Source organism: Haliotis rubra, unplaced genomic scaffold (genome assembly GCF_003918875.1).
Source record: "Haliotis rubra isolate DU_JTF1 unplaced genomic scaffold, ASM391887v1 Scf668, whole genome shotgun sequence".
Taxonomy (NCBI): Eukaryota; Metazoa; Mollusca; class Gastropoda; order Lepetellida; family Haliotidae; genus Haliotis; species Haliotis rubra.
In genome coordinates, this window is record NW_025767377.1 from 365,925 (window position 1) to 391,585 (window position 25,661).

At 43.0% G+C, this 25,661-nt stretch overlaps 2 protein-coding genes across 4 annotated transcripts; both read right to left on the reverse strand.

The window, feature by feature from the left end:
* Positions 1-15,206, reverse strand: LOC124257581 (SURP and G-patch domain-containing protein 1-like). Its single transcript, XM_046691681.1, has 7 exons — positions 14,506-15,206; positions 13,925-14,034; positions 13,368-13,542; positions 12,404-12,501; positions 12,013-12,167; positions 10,070-10,199; positions 1-656 (listed from the first exon to the last, which is right to left on the reverse strand). Exons 1-7 carry the CDS (start codon positions 14,834-14,836, stop codon positions 630-632), a joined length of 1,026 nt encoding a protein of 341 aa, XP_046547637.1. The 5' UTR covers positions 14,837-15,206; the 3' UTR covers positions 1-629.
* LOC124257579 (serine/arginine repetitive matrix protein 2-like) lies at positions 14,601-25,618 on the reverse strand. 3 transcript variants are annotated; one of them, XM_046691679.1, is made up of 9 exons: positions 25,287-25,618; positions 23,347-23,501; positions 19,752-19,932; positions 19,366-19,715; positions 18,412-18,475; positions 17,591-17,748; positions 16,671-16,796; positions 15,638-15,750; positions 14,601-14,724 (listed from the first exon to the last, which is right to left on the reverse strand). In XM_046691679.1, exons 1-9 carry the CDS (start codon positions 25,520-25,522, stop codon positions 14,698-14,700), a joined length of 1,410 nt encoding a protein of 469 aa, XP_046547635.1. In that variant the 5' UTR covers positions 25,523-25,618; the 3' UTR covers positions 14,601-14,697. The 3 variants fall into 3 exon arrangements, with proteins under 3 accessions (XP_046547635.1, XP_046547634.1, XP_046547636.1); XM_046691678.1 differs by having other exon boundaries at positions 19,366-19,932; XM_046691680.1 differs by lacking the exons at positions 14,601-14,724; positions 15,638-15,750 and having other exon boundaries at positions 16,688-16,852; positions 19,366-19,932.
* Positions 25,619-25,661: the final 43 nt, after the last annotated feature.

Below are 25,661 nucleotides of genomic sequence, written 5' to 3' on the forward strand. Positions count from 1 at the left end.
CTTGCAGTTACATGTACCAATGATACCAGCACAAGTGAAGCTATATACCATCTTGCAGCCACAGGGATATGTGATACGAGCATAACAAGATAAGCTACATACCATCTTGTAGCACAGGTATGTGTGATACGAGCATAACAAGATAAGCTACATACCATCTTGTAGCACAGGTACATGTGATACGAGCATAACAAGTAAAGCTTTATGCCATCTTGCAGCACAGGTAACAAGCGAGGCTTATACCATCTTGCACCTACAGGTAAATGTGATTAAAGCATAACAAGTAAAGCTTTACACCATCTTGAAGCACAGGTACCAATCATACCAGTATTAGAATCGTCCCAACATCTTGTAGCTACTGCATAACAAGTGAAGCTTTCCGCCATCTTGCGGTTACAGGTAGGAATGACACCACATGTAAAGCTTCACACAATCTTGCAGCCACAGGTTGTTACCCAGCCACACAAACCATGGTTAATATAAGCTGATCATCAGTGACCTGGAATACATGTGTAAATGTTGTACATTTGTATGTTATATGTATATCTGTACTCTTAACTGCTGTTAAATCACTGGAGCTGTAGAACTTCATCAGTAAGAAGGCAAACCTCTCCTCTGAATGTCATGCTTTAATAGTATGGTCGTCTTGGGTTATTCTGCAAAATAAAGCAAAAAGCAATAAAACAGTTTTTCCTGTCACATATGACAGTCTCTCAAAGTACACATCAGCTGGTGGTGTTTGCAAATACTGTCGAAAACAGTGAGTGAGTGAGTTTAGTTTGTCTGGACCAGACAATCCAGTGATCAACAGCATGTTCTTCCACCCCCAAAACATTACTTCCAGAACTTGACACCAAACCTGACATCTTCTTCAGTTACAACATTTCCAAAGTTTCAGGACTTGTAAAAGTTAAACAGAAACTGCCACAACCAGTTTCAAAATATACTTGATCTTTGAGACATATGACCCTGACCTTTGAGACATTGCACAAACACAAACATTAAATGCAGATACATGCAACTTCCTTTCTGAATGCTTATCTTTGCAAATTAAATTATTTTGACCAAACCTTATCAAAGCAGGGTCCCAATGTAGAAAAGGCTTATCTTATGTTTAATGATAAATGCAGTAATAATGTTTCAGAAACAGAAAACACATTTTTTAGCATGACTGTCAACCTTGTGTCATCTGAACCTCTACCATTTCATGACATTTGCTGTAAGAATTCCCAGGGCTATTTGGAAGAAGTCTATGCAAGCATAATTCTAATGTCAAAAATCTTTGTGTGGTTGGCATTAGAATAATCACAGGTGGAGGCCAAACCCAGAATTAGTTCCATTTCATTGGACTGCAGATAATGGTAAATTGTAAGGCTGGTTATCGATAAAGACGATAGAGATTGATAATCATAAACTGAATATTGATCAGTTATCGAAAAAATTTGAGCAAAAATGCAAAAATGTCTGAAAGTAATCAACATATTTCACATCACTGGTGAGTGGTGACATATTTGTGCATGGATAACTAATTAAACAGTTTATTACCCATGTGGTCAACGTATGGGTAGTTGTATACTAATCTCGTCCGTCACACGAGTGTCGTATCGCGTTGACCTGTGTCGTAACGACTTCACCTGAGATTCTAACAACTTGATTGGATAACCGATGACCTCTCAATTAGGTCACATTCTGACGTAACTATTTTTTCATTCATAACAAACACGTGAATTCATTCTTCCTACAACTTAAATGCATTGTGGGAATGTAAACATTGCGAATGTTGCCGTGTCGCTGTTTACTTGTGAGTCGAACTGAGACATGATATCCGTCGAAAAACATAAGCGCAATGTTTCCACCAGTGATGTTAGCCAAATGAAGCAACTGCAAACCAAGAAACGCGGTGCTACGGAGTAGTTTACTGTACGAGGCGATGACAACTGACAAGCATCGTGACGTCTGTTACCAAGGCAGTGACGTCATTACAGTGTGACGTCATGCAAATATTGTACTACAGTACAAAACTCTTCTGCAACCTCTTTATGAAACCGGTTTCGGTTTGAAACCAAAATATGAAAAAGAATACGCTATTTTGTCAATTTAATGCACGTAAGACGTGGGTAATAGACTCGGTCTCATTACATACGAATTATACGAAACTCGTGACACTTTCGCTTACGTGTAATTCGTGTGAAACGAGTGTCACGAGTTTCGTATAATTCGTATGTAATGAGACCGAGTGTAGTATTCTCTATGTCCTCAACATGGTTTAGAAGTAGCCAATGAATAATCGCATTACTTTATGTATTGTGTGAGTAAAGCAAAATATTTCACAGCAATAGCATAAGTACAATATTAACAATGACAATTTTCATACAGGTAATCATTAATAATTCTTCCCTTAGATGATATTTCTGATTATCAATCTTTTTAGCCAGCCTTTTAAGCTGACTGGAGTTAACTTAATTTGATCACAGGATTTGTTTCCATAACACCCACGGAGCAATGATCAAAGGAAATATACTGTTTCTCTAATACCTTCACATTCCAACCAAATCCATCCACCACCAATAAACAGCAGTGAGCATTTGGCCTAACAAGGAAGTTTTTAAGTACTGATTTAACCTACCATAGTTAATCAAAACATTTAAGTAATACTCATTACATGTACTTACTTAATATTTTCGTCTGCTATGGCTCAAATGTGACCTTGAACTGTCATGCCCCTTAGCTCATCAACAAAATATAAACAAGTCCCTTAATCAGTCGTAGCTACTCGTCCCTTTCTGTAACCTGAAAGTAGACTCGTACCCTCTCGTAGCCATGTCTGGAAGAAATATTCCCCCAGCCAATCAGAATGCGCGTATGTAGAGAAGAAATTGGGTCAAAATAGTTAGTTGAAATATTTTTCATTTCGGCTTGCATAATTTTTTCCCAGACACTTCAAGTATATTCTAATTATTGCATAGTCCTCCTGGGTTCCTGAATTTTTATAACGAGGATATTTTAACGTTATGGCGTAGGAAAGTATTTAAGCATGTTAAACATACCCTTTGAGGTAATTTCCTTGGCATGGATGCCATGTGTGTTTTCCACGTAAACTAGAGTTACATGCCCTTGAAAATAGTTCGATGACTAGGCTATTTCTTTCTCTCTGCGATGTTGCGCTTCAGACAGAGTCACGTTCAATGAAATGGCTTTGAGAGGGGTAAGAGTCTACTTTCAGGTTACGGAAAGGGACGAGTAGTTACGAATGGTCCCTTAATAAATATAGCTATCTCCCTCAGGCCAGAGGTGAAGGGCTGAGGAAATTAAGTTCCCAAGAGTTATGTCCCTTTACCTGCAAATCAAGCCTTAAGTTGGTTATGCTGTCAGTTTTAAAAGCAAATAAAATAGTTTTACTTTCAACAAAATTTTTACAAACCTGGAGAGGTTATGAATTCTTTGAAGAAAAGTCCTCCTTGGGGTACATATAAGCATTAAAATGTCCATTTTAAAAGCCTACGACAGTTGTAACAATATTTCAATAAAATATTTTACCAAACAAAAAACTCGTTATGTGTGGTGAGACCACCCCTACAGGGCCCCGTGGAGGGCCCCCTACAGCCAAGAGCAGGTAACTCTGGCTGTGTACCTCGTGACCTCACTTTTCATGCTGAACGGTCAGACAGAATGAGGGGAGGTGGGTTGTCAGACTACTCAAGGAGGACTTTTCTTCAAAGAATTCATAACCCTCCAGGTTTGTAAAATTCTTTTTCAGAAGAAGTCCTCCTTGGGGTACATATAAGCATAAGACAGACTCCAACGATGTTGAGTCGGAGTGGTATTCTGTCTGCCTAACATACCCCCTAGTTCAGTCGAAGGCACAGCCGGCCGCCAGAGAGAGAAAGTACACTCACCTAGTCACCTGACCGCTGATGTCAATCAGGCGGGCGCAAGTGGCATGGGGAAAGGAGCCTAGCCGATAGGCTATTGGTGGAATTTATAAAGGCGGACGAAGTCCCACCCCCAACCATCAAAATGGGAGGGAAAGTATGGGCGAGTCCAATATATATCCCTCAGCAACCCAAACCAGCTAAGCGTGGTGCAGGGATGAACACAGTGACTGTAGCGAAAAGTGATAATCGCTACATACAGTAAAACCACCACCAATGTGATACCACCACCGATAAAAATTGAGGAATTTATTAACACCTACACCATGAGAAAAGCAAACGTGATTTCTAAGGCTCATTCGCTAGAGAATCAATGACACTGCCCACTGGTGAGAACTGTCTGGCCAAACCGAGCACGCCTCCGTGAGTGTTTGTCCAGCTGATAGTGGCGGATGAACGACTCGGGTCGGCTCCAGATAGCCGCTGAGCAGATCTCTTCAATGGGCAGTGCCGCGCGATGCTTTGATGTCGCCACTGCCCTAATAGAATGAGCCTTTAAACCCTGAGGGATGGTTAATCCTTTGTAAGAGTAACTCGAACAAATGGCAGAGACAAGCCACCTAGATATGGTCTGCTTGTTGGCCGGAAGACCAGCCTTGCCACCGCCATAACAACAGAACAGCTGCTTATCTTTCCTGATAGCAGCCGCTCGCTTGATATAAGCCTTGAGAGTCTTAATGGACATCTAAGACGGAGCACCAAGGGAGGTACCGGACGATGGAGGCTGAGTGAAAGCTGGCAGTTCGATAGGCCGTTATATGAAAGGCCGCCACCTTAGGACGGTAGGGAGACTGGCAACCGAATACTGACTCTGTCTTTGTGAAAGACAGTCAGAGCAGGATCCGCTGACATCGCGATGGATATCACCTACCGCCTGCCAGACGCTACCGCCACAAGAAAGGCAGCCTTCCAACTTAACAGCTGGAGGAAAGAGACGACAGATCGTGAAAGAGAGGACCGACATCCAATCAAGAATCCATTGACAAGTCCCACGGGGACTAATCCGCCGGACAGTCGGACGGATTCTGTCCACGCTTCGCTAAAAAGCTGCAGACGAGAGGGTGCTGCCCCAAGAGAGCACCGCCGGCAGGGATATGGAAGGCAGAGATTGCCGCGGAGTAGCCCCCGATAGTAGACGCCGCTAAACCGCTTCTAACCGACTGCAAGAACTCCAGTACTTCAATTACAGTTGAAGAAAAGGGATCAAGAAACCCTCTGCCTAACACACCAGCGCCGCATAACAGGCCCATCTATCCTCATACTGAACGCTTGTCGAATCCCTCCGCCTGAAGCCAGAATTGTGTCTGCAACTGGTGCAGGAATTCCGCTTCAGGTGGAGGCGCATTCCGACAGAGGCCAGGCCACCCACTGAATCCTGGATTCGGGCGCGGCGCCCGCTCTGGGATAGTAAGTCCGGGTCGAAAGGGTAATAGTACAGGAGGCTGAGCCAGAAACCTGAGTAGTACCGAAACCAGCTTTGAGCCGACCAAAGGGGTGCAAGGAGCACAAGAAGTCGAGCTGGTTGGGTGGCAAGCTGCAAGAGGACTTTGGGAATCAGGGTAGTGGCGGAACGCCCACAGAACCCTGTCCGGCCCAATCGAAGCTGGAAAGCGCCTTGGGCGATGGCTCTCGGATCCGTATCCGAGAGCAAAACACCGGAATCTGGTTCGCCCCCAGATGCAAACAGATCCACCTGGAACGACCTCAACAACTGGGAGATAGCCCCGAATATCCCCCGATGGAGCATCCACTCGCGGTGGGGCCAGGATACGACGAGAGAGTGCATCTGCTCAACGCTGTCCGCCCCTGGGAGATAAACAGGCATTACCCGTATGTCGAACTGGTCGCATCCAGAGCAGAAACTGCCATGCCTCCTGCAGAAGAGACGGGAAACCGCATCGCCTGCTTCAGGATGTAGGTCATTGCCGCCTGGTTGTCCATCTCGAGACGGACCACACGGCCTTGAACCTGCTCCCCCAAGTCGTTTGAACACCAACCTGACTGCTCTCAATTCTAGCACATTGATGTGCAGTTGCGCCGCTTCTGTGACCACAGGCCTGAGACCGACAGGGCGCTTCAGCACTTCCCCACCCTGTGAGGGAAGGCCCGTCTGAATTGAGAGATCTGGCGATGGGATGTCCAAAGGGAGCCCCTTGGATAAATTCCCCTGCCAGTGTCCACCACCGTAAATGAGGAATTAGCCACCCTGGAGTGTGGAGAATCAACTCAGAACCCTGGGTGTGGACCCACATTCGAAGCTAGAGCCTGCTGAATGGGTCGATCCTCAACCGCCGCCAAACGATGTCCACCGCTGCGCCATGTTGCCTAACAACTGGAGCCAAGTCCCAGCTGAGGCCCTGGGGAACTCGAAATTGTAACACAACTCTCTGGACTTTGGTGACGCTGTCCGAGACAGGGAGACTATCCCTCGCTGTCTCAAACCTCGCCCCAAGAACACCAGATCCTGGGTGGGAACCAGTTCTGATTTCTTGAGGTTGATAATCCAGCCCAACTTGGTGAGAATACTCATCACAGCAAGTGTCGCGAACTCGACTCAAGTGAGTGGCAAGCGCATCTAAGGAGCCAATCGTCTAGGTAACGGGTGACAGCACCTGCCCTGTGACCTGGCTACCTGAGCTGGAATTAGCATGAGTTTGGTGAACACCCTTGGCGCTGTGGAAATGCCGAAGGGGAGTACCGAAACTGATAGCACCTCCCCGCCGAAGGAAAACCTTAGGTATTTCCGAACTCGGGTGCATAGGGACATGGAAGTATCGCTGTCTTTGAGGTCGCATTGACGGAGCCAATCTCCTTCTCCACAGACTAAATCACCGAACGCAGTGTTTCCATCTTGAATGACGGTACCTCTAACATGTCGCTCAGACCTTTGAGGTTTAGAATAGGTCTGAACCCTCCGCCCTTTTGGTGACAAGGAAATAAGTTGAGTAAAACCCAACATTTCTTGTCCCACAGGAACCATCTCTATGGCTGCCTTGTCCAGCAACGACTGGACCTCGCATCGAGCACTTCCGCCTTCTAGGGCAGCCGCACTGGAGTGCAACGGATCCCGGAGAAGGGGTGGGTCTCGCTTCCACTGTGGCAAGTGGCCTTCCCTGAGTGTGGACAGGACCCAGGATTGGACGGACTTTTCCCATTCCGACTGGGAAGAGGGAAAGTCGACCACCCACAGGGATATGTGGCAGGAGACATTGAATACCGGACTTTGGCAGTACTCTGACTGCTTGGTCTGGTACCAACAAGGGCTCGGAGGAATTATAGCTGGGAAGCCGGGCTGACTTCCCCTTCCTCTGAAAAGGCTGGTGGGGCCGTGGCTTGCTCCCCTTGCCCCTGCTCTCTGCCCTTACCCTCCTCAGCTGACTGCAAGGGCTGAGCCCATTTAACAGATTCCTTCGCCGCAGAAGGATATGCGAGGAGACAACCGGGGCCGCGAAGCGCAGACGTGTGAGGCTGTTCCAGCAAGGGCTTAGAGTCCTTGAAGGTTGAGACAGCCTCGCTGCCTCCCGGACTACTGTAGCTGCCCCGGGAACAGGGTAGAACCCATCCGGAATGGCAGCCAGCAGAGCCTGTTATGCGTGGCAGGCTAATACCTCGCCACGAAAGCCACAGGCTTAACGGAGGCCCATCACCCACGACATCATTTGGCAAGCCGACGACCTGATAGAATCGCTACCAGATGTGACTGTACCTCCGCTAATTGCTTAGCCAAGGTGGAGGGAGATCGATCTTCTCCACCCCACCCACATCCAGTAGTTGCCTCTGCAACACCGGAGATGTAGGCGGAATGGATCGCCACTTTGAGGCATTGAACCGCATTGCGGTATTGCTCTTCAAAGGATCGAGGCGGATTTAAGCGCCTGTAGCTGTTAGTCGTGAACGGGCGGAAGCCGGCGACCTTGCTTGGCTGAAGCCATAGAATTACCCGACGAACCCCCAGGGCGCACGGATGCGTAAACACAATCGCCAACCACTGGGGGATTGTAGAGGCAAGCTCTCCCCCATGAGGTACCGACGGGTCAAGTTCTGGCAAATCAACCTGGACCTGGTACCACAGAGGAGGGGGTTGATTACTTCAGACAAGACTGAGGGTAATATACGCAGCCTTGTGTCCCCACCTTGGTGGAGCAAAAGCCTCCTGGGAGGCTTAAACTCCTGAGGGTCGGGTGCGCCAGTACTGACCACTACCTGGGGGCAGGACAGAAGCAACACGCCCCGTGCATCTGCCTCAGGGACGCACCGAAATAAACCAAAGCATGCATCTAACTCCTCCCGACCCTCATCCTCCTCCATAGCCTCCTCGAATCGATCCTCACGAGTGAGGTCTCTGTTTCCAGAGAGAGCTCTGAGGGATCATCCGAGGGGTCTACAGAGAGGGACAAAGGCTCGAGCAGAGCCGGGTTGCCCGCACCCCACCCAAGACTTCGAGACTGAGTCGCCGGGTGCCGTGATGAGGAAGAGCCCGCTGGGATTCCTCAATGGTAGACAAAATGATCCAGACACCTAATGGCCCGGCCAAGCCGGCGCAAGCGGTGGGACCAATTGCGAAGTAGCGGCAACTACAGGGACTGCCAAACTACTAACTACTGGACCAGACCCCGAGCCAAGGCTCGGGCCGGTAGTAGTTACTACAGCGGAGGGGTGGCCAGCAACCGAGACGAAACTCGAGCCGACGCATCTCCACTCCCGACAGAAACCCCCACACCAGAGCCTAAGCTGAGGTTGGGAGCACTGCCCGCCATAGACCCGCACACACACACACCCGCACCTGGTCGGACACCAATCCTGTCGGAGGCCAGCCATCGGCCAGCCACGAGAGTGTGGACCGAATCCATCTGCTTCTGCAATATATCAGAAAGTAAATCAATTGTTAGCTGGTTAGAAACAGGGACAGGAGGGGGGGAAGGTGCCTGTGATGTTGAGGGGATGGCAGGTGAAGGAGCCTGAGGCCCTGTACCCTTCACCGCTTAGGAGCATCCCTCAAAGAGAGGAAGCGAAGCCTTTTTTCTTTTTTTTTATCTTTGTCTTTAGGCGGCTCCTGACCCAAATGTCCCCCGCCTGAAGTAAGGACGTGTAGAACATGTAATCAGCACGCCTGGACTTGATGAGCGGGGAGAAAGCCTGACACATAGAACAACCTTGTTGGCCATGGGCTTCCTCCGCTAAACAACGTGAAGCAAACCAGGTGGCGATCCTGAGGCTTTAACAAACTGCCGCTACAGGTGACACACCCTTGGGCTGCAAAACAGAACCACGCTATGATAATAGCAAGGACTGTACGATATACATAATATAATATGCACACAACAAAACAGAACAAAATACAACGCCTCGGCTTATATTTTAACTGCTACAGCAAAGCTATTAATTACTAGCGTAAAGCCAAAATAGCTGCCGTAATTGCGTACATAGGTGACAAAGAGCAACATGTGTGAGCGACACGTAAACGCCGCCATTTAAAACACTCAAGCAAAACTTACCTAAAGCCTGAAAAAGAGGAATTTAGGCAAGTATAATCTACAAAATGAAATATCAGCCCTTTCACAACCCGACTACAAGGCTTTTTCTAAAGCCAGGAGAAGGAAAAACGGAACTCCGACCCAGGTCCGCCATCTTGCCTGCCACGTGGCTGGAGACAGCTTAACACGCCGGTAAAGTTACAACAAATCATGAATGAAAAAAGTCATACAAAGATTCCAGCTAGCCCGAAATAAAAAAGGAACCATACATACAGGATTTGACTCTATCTCACTCATCCTTATCGTGATCTTGGACCATGCAAACGCACCTACACACGGCCTAATTTACAGCATGAAAAGTGAGGTACGAGGTACACAGCCAGAGTTACCTGCTCTTGGCTGTAGGGGGCCCTCCACGGGGCCCTGTAGGGGTGGTCTCACCACACATAACGAGTTTTTTGTTTGGTAAAATATTTTATTGAAATATTGTTACAACTGTCGTAGGCTTTTAAAATGGACATTTTAATGCTTATATGTACCCCAAGGAGGACTTCTTCTGCAAAAAGAACTGATGATGCATTGTTGTCAAGATTCAACTGAAATGATTTAGTATTTTAAAGGTTAGTTATATTTTGAAAATGTGGAAAATGAAGATCAACTCACCAACGGATTTGGTCTGAACCTATACGCCAGCATCATTCTCTTTCTGTATGCATCAAACTCATCATCATCTTTGCCGAGCTCCGCTGGCCGTTCAATGCCCAGACCTCTCCCTTCCACTGCAGTGTTGCCTCTGTACAATACAACAATGCCAGTTATCCTCAATGTAAGTAATACTGAACACATTCTACAACATGTCTGTAATAAACAGCGAACGAGAGCTTGTATTTTGCCTCTTTTGAAAAGTGTAGTCACATCATGACTGGGGACACCAAGAATGTTCTTCCCATATTGGTTCCTAAATGTCATGTTGACAAATGTAATATCTCATATCTCAAAACAAAGTATACTGAAACTTTGATTTGGAGCAAATACCAGTCAACAGAAATGGTTTTCTTATGTTTTGGTGAGAATAGGCAAAATTTAGTTCAAAGAGTATATTAAAAAAAGCCAAACGTATTTATTGCCCCAAAAGACTAATGTGACAAGGGAGGCAACTTCCATATTTCTATGAGTTACCTCCCTTTCTCACTCTTCAACAAAACCCCAAAGATGTTCCATTTGTGTTGTAAAAACAAGCAAGTCGTTACCGAGACCCTCTCCCTCCTCCCAGCCCAGCTTCTGTAACTATTACTGTAATGTCTCCTCTGAGTGACACAGTGACTTACCGGGGTACTTCCCCACAGGTGTAGTGATGCCCTGGCTCTCGTTACCGAGACCCTCCCCCTCCTTCCAGCCCAGCTTCTGTAACTATTACTGTAATGTCTCCTCGGGCTGACACAGTGACTTACTTCCCCACAGGTGTAGTGATGCCCTGGCTCTCGTTACCGAGACCCTCTCCCTCCTTCCAGCCCAGCTTCTGTAACTATTACTGTAATGTCTCCTCTGGCTAACACAGTGACTTACTTCCCCACAGGTGTAGTGATGCCCTGGCTCTCGTTACCGAGACCCTCTCCCTCCTTCCAGCCCAGCTTTTTGTAACTATTACTGTAATGTCTCCTCGGGCTGACACAGTGACTTACTTCCCCACAGGTGTAGTGATGCCCTGGTTCTCAAGCACTGACACCCTCTCCCTCCTCCCAGCCCAGCTTCTGTAACTATTACTGTAATGTCTCCTCGGGCTGACACAGTGACTTACTTCCCCACAGGTGTAGTGATGACCTGGCTCTCGTTACCGACACCCTCTCCCTCCTTCCAGCCCAGCTTCTGTAACTATTACTGTAATGTCTCCTCTGACTGACACAGTGACTTACTTCCCCACAGGTGTAGTGATGCCCTGGCTCTCGCTAATGGTGACCCTCTCCCTCCTCCCAGCCCAGCTTCTGTAACTATTACTGTAATGTCTCCTCTGGCTGACACAGTGACTTACTTTCCCACAGGTGTAGTGATGCCCTGGCTCACGCGTTGCCGAGACCCGCTCCCTCCTTCCAGCCCAGCTTCTGTAACTATTACTGTAATGTCTCCTCGGGCTGACACAGTGACTTACTTCCCCACAGGTGTAGTGATGACCTGGCTCTCGTTACCGACACCCTCTCCCTCCTTCCAGCCCAGCTTCTGTAACTATTACTGTAATGTCTCCTCTGACTGACACAGTGACTTACTTCCCCACAGGTGTAGTGATGCCCTGGCTCTCGTTACCGAGACCCTCTCCCTCCTCCCAGCCCAGCTTCTGTAACTATTACTGTAATGTCTCCTCTGGCTGACACAGTGACTTACTTTCCCACAGGTGTAGTGATGCCCTGGCTCACGTTACCGAGACCCTCTCCCTCCTTCCAGCCCAGCTTCTGTAACTATTACTGTAATGTCTCCTCTGGCTGACACAGTGACTTACTTTCCCACAGGTGTAGTGATGCCCTGGCTCACGTTACCGAGACCCTCTCCCTCCTTCCAGCCCAGCTTCTGTAACTATTACTGTAATGTCTCATCTTGCTAACACAGTGACTTACTTCCCCACAGGTGTAGTGATGCCCTGGCTCTCGTTACCGAGACCCTCTCCCTCCTTCCAGCCCAGCTTCTGCAGCATCTGGTAGCCGATGTTCTCGCATGTCAACTTGAACTCCTTGTATTCGGAGTAGTCTGGCTCACGGCCTTCCTTCAGAGCCTACAACACAAACACAGTCAGGCTTCTACAGTATTCATGAAGATGAACTATGAAACTTCTGAGTCCAAGACATGCTGTTGCGTTCTTACAATCATTCACTGCCTCCTTATGGCAGCTCAGATGCAATCACAAACTGATTTCAAAAATATTGTTACTTGCCACCCGTGAGACCATCAAATAGAGAACACTATTACATGGCATGGTTCACCAATATTTTAGAATAATGTAAGCAATACCTTGAAGGTTTCCATGAATTTCTCCAGTTCTTGGGGAGGCAAGAAGTCTCCAATGAAATGCTTCCCTCTGTTTACATCTGTCAGTTGTTCTGCCCATTCTGGTAAACAATGACAGTTTATCAACTTTCTCCAAAATGGTGTATCATCAAAACATTACAATTGTACAACTGCCAGTGTTCAGCGTGTCAACTAATGGTCAGCTGGCAGACAAGTCAGTGAGATGCTATTCAAGAACATGTTAACAGTATGCAAGACATGCAAAACATTATTGTTGAGAGAATCTGGAAACTACAGATGGATTAATCAAATAAATGGCCTTAATTGCAACCAGGTCACAATGCATTAGATTATAACTAATTAAAATACTGTGGGTTAAAGATGACGGACAAAATGTACTTTTCAAAGTGAACAGTTCATGAAACAACCACAAGCATTACCTCTTCAGTCTCTCATATCTGGGATGATGATTTATTATTCTGGGATTACTTCTAGAAATTGATTTGTTTTGGAAAATACTGGAAAACGCATGTAGCCTCAAGAATCACATCAAATTGATGTCTGTGCTGGAAATCATGAACTTCCTAAAATAATTTGTTGAAACTTCATGTCTTTAAGCATTGTCTGAAGAAAGTCCACATCATGCAGAATATTAAATGAGTGAGTGAGTTTAGTTTTACGCCACAATCAGCAATATTCCAGCTATATGGCGGCGGTCTGTAAATAATTGAGTTTGGACCAGACAATCCAGTGATCAACAGCATGAGCATCGATCTGCGCAATTGGGAACTGATGACATGTGTCAACCAGGCCAGCGAGCCTGACCACCCGATCCCATTAGTTGCTTCTTATGACAAACACGGGTTACTGAAGGCTCATTCTAACCCCGACCTTCACAGGTCAGAATATTAAACAGTAGTTGCATGGGATACAAGCTAGATGCTTCATTTGAAGTGGCTGAACCTACCTTTGGTGGCCTCCATCTCTAGCTTCCTGTTCTTGTGTTCCCATGTACCCCCCTCTACATCCTCATCCGAGTCGTACTCGTACTTCGGCTTCACCTTCATCCCCGGCAGATCAGCCATCAGCGCAGCCTCCTTTGCCTTCTTCTGTGCCAGGATCAGCTCATACATCTTGTTCAACTGAAAACATGTGCTTCAAGTTAAGCCATTATGAAACAATCAACTGTCTATAGTAAAGTCAGATATCGTCATGTTAATTGTTACAAAAAACAACTCCCCACATGCACTTATTTACCTTATCATATTGTAATATTTTATAAGCCCGACCTCTCCTATTACTCTTCTGAGATTTCAAAGTGTCCGTTTCATTTGCACTGAAGTTTATTCTTGTATGTACAGGTTTCCTAAAGTAAAACTGTTTTGAATTTAAAATGGAATTTTTCTTAATTTTATATGAACAATTCTTATATTCCGTTACCATTCACTTCTGTGTGAACAGTTGCATAGGAGTAGTTCACACCAAATCATTATCTTCGCAACCTGTGTTGGTTGCATTACTCACCTCCTGTTGTTCACGGATCTGTTTGAGTTGCTCAGGGGAGATGTCGTCACTGCCGACCATCTTCCGTGCAAAGTCCTGTATGGTGGGCATCACGTGTCTGGCCGGCATGGCTTGAGGAAGTCACAGGAGTCAATAATACACATCAAGGCTGTGTTGAGTATCCAGAACTATGTTTACTACATGTGCTCTCTGTTGTACCATTTCCAACTACATCCTCTGTAAACTTTGTATCTTGTGAGTTCATTGAAACCTACTTTGAGTGTCATTTCAGAAGTTGCAAGATCCTGGTTACACTGGACCCAGACCAACAGGGTTGTGTGTATTTAGGAAATTCATTGATATAGTTAATTTTCAATTATATACAAATTTCATGGAAAACAACTTTTTTTATTCGCTTCTTTTATTTTGAGTAACATTTCAAAATACAGTTGTGTACTGTTGTCAAACAGTGACAACGGTTCAAGACTGAAACACTGGTTGACAACAGTACAAGAATCTGTATTGAAACGCAGCACTCATGGAATAAAAGAAGTTCCTATTCCTACCATCCACTGTCTAGTAATCACTCATAAAATACAAACCTTGCATGGGAGGTACAGCTGTATTTATAAGGCCTCCAACTCCAAGCTGGGGGGTAACTAACCCTGGTGCCCCAAGCTGAGGGTTGACCAAACCTGGGGCACCCAGAACTGGATTAGCAACACCTGGTACAGGCAGGGCTGGTCCTACACCACTACCAGCATCCTCACTCCATCGACTACGCTTCTTTCTCCTCAAAGGCTTCCTGTCGTCTGTACCATCTGTAAACACAACCAGGCTTTTGTTTAGTGAGTGAGTGAGTGAATGGGTGAGTAAACAAGATACTTTCTGGGCATAACTGAAAAAACAGAGGTAACCCCACCCAAACTCCATTTCCTCCAAAGCTTAGTCTACTATACTACAAGTACTTCAGTCCAAAAACATAACTTCCAGGCCTTGATCTTAACCAAGCCAACGTTTCTAAGATCCAATAATTACCCAAGTCTTTGGGATGTTAACAGTATACCAGTTACAGCATCAGTTTCATGTAGGGTAAGAAAGATCTCAGAAAGAGTGGCTTAAACATTGTATTTGTATTCACATAGATTAGGGATTGGTAAGTGACTGAAACTTAGTCTCTGTATGTATCATACGTTGCTCGTGCCCCTGAGGAACCTGAAAATGTTCCTGAAATGTGAACAATATTCACAGATTGGCATAATGCCCTGAGGAACCTGATTTCTATTGATTTTGGGTTTAATTTGTATTTCCTAGAAATGTGAACAATATTCACAGATTGGCATAATCCTAAATGTTTGTGAGTATTGACTTCAGCAACATCAAAGCCTTTCATTTTTAGTACCCAGGCTTTGGACATAATTTAACTTAACGTGAAAATAATACGGCCTCAGTGTTAGCTGAATTGAAATTTATTTGCCATTTTTCAGACCAATTTGAGACTTTATCAAAGTCAGTATGAACTGTATATGTATCAGGATCATCTACAATAACGTATACTGCTGTATCATCCGTAAAGAGGCAGATATTACCGTCCAATAATGTCATTAATGTACATCATAAATAGCAGGGGCCCTAAGGCCGATCCCAGGAGAACTCCTGCAGCAACAAAAAGAGATCTTTATTACTAAGGGATTATCATTGTCCTGATATGATCGGCATCTACTGACAACCCACCTTTGTCTCCTTCTGTGTCAGCTGCATTGCCTGTATCTGCGGACAATCGGTACACTTCCTGGATCTTTTGACGAAAATACTTGTATGCCTCACATGAGGTGTCATATAAAAAGCTGCAACAAATTGGGTTGTTTTTTCAAACAATCTATGTAACATACTTAAGCAATGGTGCAATTTCAAAAAAAAGATATCATCTGTATTTTTCAGAAATATATCCAGAAATTTAAAGTATGATGCATGGGAATGTTTTCACATAAACTAACATAAAATTAGATGCTTGATTGTCATTTCAGAAGATGCTATTTGAAGAACATAGAGATTTTTCTGGGTTACATCTTCTTTTCAGGGCTTGTTCTGGCCCCGTCATCAGGGACAATAAACGATTTATATATATTTATAATAACATGTATTCTATTAGCCCTGTTAGCTGTATCTATTGATCTCCACATGTATTGCGTCGTCATAGCATTGTGACGTCACGGGCAGAGTTAACAGTTACTGATCAGTTTTACCTGATGATGGGGCCAGAACAAGCCCTGAAATGTTGTACTCAAGAATAAAAAGAAATTGTAACCCAGAAAAATCTCTATAACATAAAATTGTAAAAACTTGATCTGGATTGCAATTTATTGCTTCAAATTTGCTTAGGGGATGCTTAGGTAAGGATCTGACAAGTACGACTTAAATTGTGATGAATCAGAATTGTAGACAGTTGAAAACTGGTCAATGACTTAGTCAACTTGCAGACACTATCATGTAGACACCTTGAATAAATAAAGGATTTCTATATAAGTCCACAGGTGGACAAATCACATTAAGTGAGCGATTACGATTATATGCCACAATATTCCAGCAATATCACAACAGGGGCACAACAGAAATAGGCTTCACCCATTGTACCCATGTGGAGAATTGAACCCAGGCCTTTGTCAAGACGAGCGGATACCACCAGGCTACAACACGCCCCCATATCACAATGAAACGTACACAGACTAAACATTGGAATCACCAGTCTCCTGTAATAAAGACTTACTAGTATTTGGCATGCTGACTTCTGTATTGCTCTCTGAAGACCTCCTCCAGTTCTGGAGTACCCTCAGCAATCTGCACTGCCAGTCTGTCACAGGCCTCTCGTGTACGGGGTTGTCTGGTGGTAAGACTAGAAGACCCTTATCAGTACTCTAGCCCCCTCTCACATTACTTCGTGTGTTGTTGCTAATAAAGAGCCAGCACTTTGCCAGTTTGTACCACTAGCAACACAATGCAAACAGCGCTGTCCATCTTTTCAAGTATGGTTCACACTGACATCAACTAATTTTTGGAATCAACACTTTATGTTTACAAATTACTTTAAGTTGTTTCGCATATTATTTAACAAACAGGTCAAAGTATGATTTACAGATTCCAGTTTTCTATTTTCCTAAGATAACATGACAAATGGAACCTTGGTAACTGTGCTGATCAGCTTAGTAACTTAATTTCTGTAACATCGATTCTACGTAAACACCAGATAAACAATGATTTGGGTAATGTCCCAATTACTTATGCAGTAATGAATATAGGGAGCTTTTGCAATAATGAATAAATCATGCTTTGATAAGTCAAATCAAGATAATCAACATTACAATTTAGTCATGATCCAAATACCAAGGTTCCACTTAAACAACACTATTTAGCAAAACAAATTAAGCATTACACCCTATCTCAATCAGTGCTCCAGACAAATATGCAAATTAAAAACAAAAGATACACATCTATCTAATTGCATTTTTGTGAACATGTGGAACTGCATGTATAATTTGAAAAGGAACAAATTTAGCAAAACAGCACTGTGTATAATGTAATCTTTAGATTCTGCAATCTCTATTAACTAAGTACAGATGTTTTTTTATGGATAAAACACAACTCTAAATATTATCTGGAGTACTGTTAAATACTGATCTACACATCTACCTGTTGCTGGAGATGCGGGTTGCAGATCAAACACATCTGATAGCTTCTCCTTTTTCACCATAGGCTCTACGGGTGTCCCATATTGCCCTACAGGAGGTGTTGGCAGGCTCACTTGTGGCGGTCTGTGCTGGACGTTACCAGTGCCATGACCCACCGAGCTGAAGCAAAGAGTGAGTGTGTGAGTGAAAGAGAGAATGCATCACAGAGAGATTTTTCAACTTTATCAGGGGCACATAACTGAGTTTGGTCCAAACAAGCACCTGTCTGACGGAACACATCATCGCTGCACTATCCATATACAATGCTCCTGGCCTATTCTGTCCCAAATCCATGCATGAGGTGCAGTAAGTTTAAAAAATAACAAATGATATTTCAATATTCTTTCCCAACACAACGTTTTGGGATCATTACAGATCCCTTCATCCCGAATGATCTCGAAATGTTGTGTGGGAAAGAATAAGGAAGCTTAAATCCATAAAATATCTTGGTCATCAATAACAACTTCTAAATGCCAGCTAAAAGACATCATATTTCAAATACAATAGTTCGTGATTTTTACATTAAATTTTTATGAGAAAGAAGAAAATGATAATCTCACTTTTGTAATGAATTAAACAAGTTTTAATGACATAATTATTTCAGTCATCTATGCAGAGAATGCAATTGATCCTTTAAGGACAGGTAGTGGAAGAAATATGATCACTTGGCACGTTTCACATTGTACATAAATTATCAAAATTGTACAAATGATACAGCAATATTTTCATTGGAACATTGTAAAATTTTCATTTCAGAAACAAAAACACCACATTTGTACTCACAAGGCTACTGGTATCAGAGGGGAATTTCTTTCAGGATCCCCAAACGCTATTTTTTCATGTTTCACTGAAAAAAACCCACAGACATTCATATAGCACTTTCCTTCTACATATTACACCATTTTCAGTAAGCTACATCATTCCAAGCATGTCACAACAGCCAATGAAATCCTAAACATTGTTCACTGACATATACTATTCAGACAAAGTTAAGGGCCACCCAATTCTTTCATATTACAACAGTTAATCTGTCCTGCTTTGTAAAACGCAAAAACTCTCTGGTCCTTAACATTGTGTGTTTATGAGTATTCAGAATGTTCAGAGCTCGATTAATGCTTTTAGAACTTGCATCAGTGCAGCCTGAAACTGCAAAATGCAGCCTCATATTTATACAAATTTGCATTCAGTGCACATCTATCTTTTGCTGTTCAAAGAACACAGATTTCAGCTGGAAAACTGAATGGTGAGAAACTGGGTTGTGACTCTGATGACATGGACAGTGATTGAATGAATGTTACAGTTCATGTCATTCATTTTTATGAAGTAAATTACAATGATCTATCAGATCCAGAATAATTTGTTAGTGACGTTCTTAATTATCAATTCTAAATCTCAAGCAATAGGCATAATTTTATATTGAGCAGCAGGTGCACTGTTTTTGTCTGGTGCAACAAGATTATCACCTAAGGTTGCGCTGGATGCAAGCAAGTTTCATTTCCTTAAATAGAGCCCTGCTATTATATTTGTATCTTTCGAAATAGAATGAGAACCTATGTTGAAGTTGCAAAAATAATGCTAATGACATTTTTATGTATTTATTCTAAGAGGGGTAGCTGTAAAATCTTATAAGAAAGACAAGCATTTACTTTACATAATGTTATTTTTAGCTTAAAATTCAAGCTGGTAGCTGCAGTATTTATTTAAACATTTATACAAATATCTCAAAGTATATCAAACCTGGACTATCCTCAGTGGGTGCAGAAGGGTCATAGGCTTCTTGGAATCTCTCCTGTTTCTTGTTAATCTGACTGTCATAGTCTCTTCTGCCCTGATCTCGATACCCTCCATGATCTCTGTCACGGACGCGCTGATACCGATCACGACTTCTGCTTCGACTGTGGCGACTTCGACTCCGGCTCCTGCTTCGGGAATAACTAGAGCTCCGTGAGGAACTCCTGCTTCTGCTTCTACTGCTGCTTCTACTACTGTGACTTCGTTTCCTCCCTCTACTTCGGCGTCGACTCCTGCTACGACTACTGGAGGAATTGCTATATGACCTAGATGCAGATCTAGATCTGGACCTTGACCTTGACCTGGATCTAGATCTGGACCTTGACCTTGACCTGGATCGAGATTCTGATCGTGCACGTCTGTAATGTGCTTCTGGCTGTGGAAAGGACATGTGGGGTGGTTGTGGTGGTGGTTCACTTTCTCCGGTGATGTTACCAAATCTGGCCCGAGCCCTGACAGCCTCAAGGAGAGCAGCACTCTGCACCTTCTTTCCTGGAACTGCTGTATTTGCCACTGTTGGAAAAGTTAATTCTCCACATATAATGTGATATATTAGATGAAATAAGTGAAACAACAAATAAACATGGTCATACACTACAGTGGGTTATGTTATTGCCAGATTTTACCTTGACATACAAAACTAGGGAGTCCAGTGAACGCCCAGTTAATAATTACAAGATTCCGTACAAAAAGTAAAGTAATGAAGTGGTGTAATGTTCTGTTCTGTAATGTAATATTTCCTAATTAATTTAATTACAGGACCTTTATATTTCTTGTTAGACAATGATTAAGTTTGCTTTAACACTGTTTCAAACAGTATTTGTGATAGATCATAAGAGTGTCAGTGACATTTGGGAGATAAGCCTGAAATGATGCATGTCATTTCCCAATTCTAAGATGCTTCGGTGAAAGGTCAAAGGTGCCGACAGTACTTTATCGGACGATAATGTGCACTTTTTGCATTACGTCACAATGTATTGGCATCACTGCGCCATTCTAGTCTGCCCCCTCATAATCGAACAATTTTGCATTACGTCACAATGTAAGCGACGTCACGATGCATGTCAGTTGTCATCGCCTCGTACAGCCTCCTACAGTAAACTCCTCCGTTGCATCCCGTTTCTTGGTTTGTACTTGCTTCACTCAGCTAACAGTAACATCACTGGTGGATACATTATGTATATGTTTTCCAACGGTTAAAATGTCTCAATTCGACTCACAAGTTTTCAGCGACACGGTAACGTTCGCAATGTTTACATTCCCACAATGCAATCGTGGAATGTCGCTTGACTTCTCAGCTTAATCTGGATGTACTGATCTAAACTTACTTTGGTAGTAGAAATGTGACGTTCATATCGCCCCATATCGTTACGTAAATCACAGATGTAACTAAAATAATTTAGAGAAGATATTTAATCCGAACGTTAACCGTCATCAATCTGTTATCATTTGTTTTTTCTGGTAACGTTTGTCTTAACGTAGGGGGCAGACACATCAATAGAACAGAGCGCCAGTTAGCCCTGTGCAAGGATTCTTAATTTAGATCACTGACTCTGTCATTTGTTTTCTGCCTTAAATTAATCGTAATTATCCTTAGAAAGTATCAAATTTGGCATCTTAGAAAAGAAATGCAGTTCACTCTACCACCATGTATAGTGTAATAAAGCACACTTTCGCCCTGAACTATTATAAGGTTAAAGCACTCGGACGCAAGTGTCCTCCTACTTTAACTATAATAGTTCAGGGTGAAAGTGTGCCTTATTACACTATACATGGTGGTAGAGCGAACTGTATTTCTTAAGCACAGGTATAACGCTGAAAAACTCACAAACATAACCAGTCTTAAACTAAGGCTTAGTCACTGAATATATATATAATTTTAATAGAAACAACAGATCCTTTGAACTGAAAAGGAGCCCCAGTGAGATGGGAGATTCAGAACCTGAAGAAATCTGGACTTGCTAACATTGCAGATATGGCTTTAACATATTGCTGTGCGACAGGGGAAATAATGCAGTTCAGGGACTGTGAGATGGACTAAAGCAGTGTAGACAGTGATTCAAATCCATGATCATAGGTTTCTGGTGCCCAAGGGATGCAACTCTGCACAGCAAATATTACTAAAGTTTTCCTGCTGCATCCATTCTATACATTCGTATGTACTGGCACATTTCTCTTCGAAAAGAGTGCCAGCCATATCATTGTGCAGGTTTACATTGTATAGCCTTGACCTGACAAACCACTGGCAGATGGCATTAACAACAATCCATAAAATTAAGGAATGATGTCACACAAAAATACATGTTAAAACATTATTCTGACCAATGATCCTCCATGGTTTATTGACAAGAAACATGGACAGTATAATACCACCTGGGACCCCTTAATAGGGCGGCAATGATTTGATTCATCAAAAATCGAATCTGACACCTAAGTTTTGACTTTCAATAACCATTATCGCTATCTCGATTCGATATTTGACTACCAATCTAAATTATTTCCACACAGCCAGAATGTAATTCTTACTCCAATTTGAACAGTTTCGAGGGCTGAAATTAGGTGAAACGTGATTGGTTGACGCTTGGCTAATTAGTGGATTTCACTATAAAAAAGCCGAATCTGAGAGTTAAATGAAATCTGATGCTTTTACTATAGTTTGGCATGAAATGCATGTGGACCCGTTTTTTTGTGAATATCTCTTCATCCAATGACCCAATCGATCTCAAACTGTGCAAGTGGATGTTGTGTCAGACAACCTAATCACATTGTAAATCACCGAGTTTATGCATTTGTATTAAAGAATCTGTCTATGTAACTGTCAACAACATAAACAGCAGAACGCAGAATGCTTGCAGAGGGCGGGAGCCAATGACCTGTAACAGCGGCAGTGTTGGGTCATAAAGGTCAACGTTCGTCAATGTAGGTCAGCTATGCACGTGACAGGTATGAAGAGGTGTCACAGGTCGTGAATAGGGTAAGGTGGGTGCCAACTGTTAACCATCATACGGAGTTTGTTTCTCTGAGTTGTTCAACATTAACCACAAAACCCATTAGTGAGAATTATTCTGTAGGTTAAAATCTTTAAATTTTGCAAATAGCCGGTGAATGACATCTCTGATGACCCTGATGTCAAAAGAATCTAACTTTGGATGCCTACCTTTTTGTACAAGGTTTTGCTTATTGGTTGTTGGTTTATTTTTCACAATTTTTAGCACGATGTTCTTTTCATGCCAAGAGCAAAAGTTGTACGTTTCATGTAATCCGACACCTTATAAATCGGTTTGCTACGTTTGCTCTCTTTTTAAAAAAAATTCAACACATTTCTAATTAAATGTTTAGCATCATCTGAATAAGCTTTCATGATGACAGCTAGATGTAGTCAATGTGAATGATCCAAACGGTCTATCACTGTGCAGTGCACAGGTAACTATCATGAACTGCACGTGCATTGACCTTTATGACCCAACACTGCCGCTGTTACAGGTCATTGGCTCCCGCCCTCTGCAAGCATTCTGCGTTCTGCTGTTTATTTTGTTGACAGTTACATAGACAGATTCTTTAATACAAATGCATAAACTCGGTGATTTACAATGTGATTAGGTTGTCTGACAAAACATCCACTTGCACAGTTTAAGATCGATTGGGTCATTGGATGAAGAGATATTTACAAAAAAACGGGTCCACATGCATTTCATGCCAAACTATTGTATGAAGAATCAAATCGAGGGTCCAATATCGAAAATCGAATCGAGATCTGTGTGAATCGTTGCAGCCCTACCTCTTTAGTCATTTACTAATTTTTTTAATGAACAAAATCAACAAGAAAACATAATATTATTTACTTTCTTACATAAATTATGTCACATTTCCGCTAACCATGCTAACAATGTGAACAGTAATTGGTTCCTAGTTAAATGAAATACTTACTTGGTGTTTGCTGCAATCTTGTTAGCTCAGCAAAGTAAGTGCTTGTTTCACTTGGTTCACTCGCAACTGTTTTCTTTGGAATTACCCCAGACTTCAAGACAGGAACAGCCCTTGCTGGCTTACCCTTTAATCCTACACCTGGACGCCTTCCAAACCTGCGACACACAGGAAGGTATAGAAGTATATGAGTACTATGAGAGTTTGTGTTGTTCACACTTAGTCATTGTTGGTCACTGCAACGGCATTGACAGTATGCTTACACAGCAAGGGAGCATATACACAATTACCAAGCATGCTTCTAGTTTATTTGTGACAGCTTATAATTTGTCAGGATGGTTTCTTGTTGTTTAAAATGTTTAACATGTTTAATGACTTGCTCAGCAATATCCCAACGATATAGTTGCAATAAACAATTGAGTCTGAGTTAGGCAGTTCAGTGTCAGCGATTGACACTTTGAGTTTCATTCACTGCAACCAGCTAGAGCTAGCCGAGAGCCATCATAGTGTTTTACAGTCAAGACATAACCCTCCAATGTGATGCAGGGTCATATTTTGATAGTAGAACCCCATCGTTGCTCTTGTCTAGCTACAGAGCCTGACCACCTAGACTAACAACTAGTCTCTGAAATGAACATATTTTACAGAATAAAAAGGTTCATAGTAAAAAAAATAAAATATAATGAAAAGGAGCCCTGAGACTTTCTTCATTTTCAGAAGCTGTGGAAATCTAAACTTGCTACATTTTCTAGACTTGCGTGGGCTTTCTTGGAGATATTTCCTTCAGGGTCTGTATGACACACTACCTGACCACCCTGTCAATTCAGTTACCTCTCTTAAAACAAGCATAGGCTTACAGGGAGTTAGACCCAAGTTCTTACCCACCAGTAAACTAATATGATCACTGCACAAGTTTTGTACACTGTGTGTAGAGGAAATGCCTTTTTCCTGTAAGTAATGGTTACCAAGCACATGTCGGGCGTAGCTAACGTCAGGCGTAACACACTACGTCGGGCTTAGCAGTGCCCTGCTTTTACATGTCATGCACAACATCATCTAAGTCTAGGCGTTACTACACCCGACTAAACGGATTTACGTCAAGGCACAGTGTGCTATTTTTAGATTTTCGAACTTTTTAAACCACCGGGAAAACACGAAACAACTTCGCAGCACATCCGTTTCAACCGCAATCATCGAAAGCCAAAGAAAGCCAATAAAAAACTCAACTTTACTGATGGAGAAATAAGATGTACGGAGATTATAAGGATCTTCTCAGCTCCAAACTTTTAAATAATGTAATTAATCGACGAAAACAAGACGTTGTTTGACTAACCGTAGATTCATGAACTTTGACAATATCCCCAACTACATTTTGAAACAAAACCGTACGGCTACAAGTACCTGCATTTCCGGGGTAAGGGTGGAATTGCAGTACGAGCCATAATCAATATCACCTTTGATTATCTTGAAAATGTCAATTCTCCTGAATCTAAATCTTCTGTACAGATCCAGGTCGTGGTATATATGTAAAAGGTTTGATCTTTCTCTAAATATACGGTTTCTGTAGAACTGTTGTCTGCGATATCTGTATACGACTGCCGCCATTACAGGGATACGCCTGCTGGGTAGGTGGCGTAAATATAGAGTGCTATGCCTGGCGTAAACGTTAGTTACGTCTAAGATATGCATACCAGTTTAACGTTACGCCGGGGCACATTTTACTTACGCCCAGACTAGAATTTACGCCCGACATATGCATACGGCCACAGATGAATGTGTTGGAATATGAATATGTGATGGATTATTTCATTTACAGAGTAAAAATACAGGTATCTACACACAAGGAACTATGTCACAAGAGAGGTTTGTGATAAATAAAAGTCTAAATATTTTAATAATATACTATTATATAGCCTAAAGTTGAAAAAAATGATCACACTTACAGCGGCATTGTCGGTTTCATTTGAACGCCTGGATCGGTATTGGATTTTTCGGATTGTTTCATTTGTGCCTTAGCCAATTTTTCTTGAATCTGACGCTTTTTTTCTGCTATCATCTTCTCCTGTGCAGACATTTGAATCAAAATGCTGGCCTGGTTAGAATTGCCAGGTCCACGGCTATTTGTTGGTGGCCTCCCTCCGGACCAACCTCCATCTTGATCGCGTCCCCAAAGATACATAGTTGATAATAAGATAACAAGGCTAAATTGCAATGTTATGGAAAGTTGGTATAATATCAAGACAGCCTATAGGCCATGTTGGTTTGCTGTCGCATAGTTTCCATAAAGTATTCGTTGATTGGTGAATAATTCTAGTAGT

What these genes read in the sequence shown, in the direction of transcription:
- LOC124257579 (XM_046691678.1), bottom strand. Translation starts at nt 25,522, where the DNA reads ATGTATCTTTGGGGACGCGATCAAGATGGAGGTTGGTCCGGAGGGAGG. An exon ending in ACCCACTGAGGATAGTCCAG is followed by an intron (nt 18,476 to 19,365) that starts GTTTGATATACT and finishes GGTTTTTTTCAG; the next exon opens with TGAAACATGAAAAAATAGCG. An exon ending in TGACACAGAAGGAGACAAAG is followed by an intron (nt 14,725 to 15,637) that starts GTGGGTTGTCAG and finishes TTGTGTTTACAG; the next exon opens with ATGGTACAGACGACAGGAAG.
- LOC124257581 (XM_046691681.1), bottom strand. Translation starts at nt 14,836, where the DNA reads ATGGAGTTTGGGTGGGGTTACCTCTGTTTTTTCAGTTATGCCCAGAAA. An exon ending in AGCTGTACCTCCCATGCAAG is followed by an intron (nt 14,035 to 14,505) that starts GTTTGTATTTTA and finishes GACTTCCTCAAG; the next exon opens with CCATGCCGGCCAGACACGTG. An exon ending in AGAGATGGAGGCCACCAAAG is followed by an intron (nt 12,502 to 13,367) that starts GTAGGTTCAGCC and finishes ATTGTTTACCAG; the next exon opens with AATGGGCAGAACAACTGACA.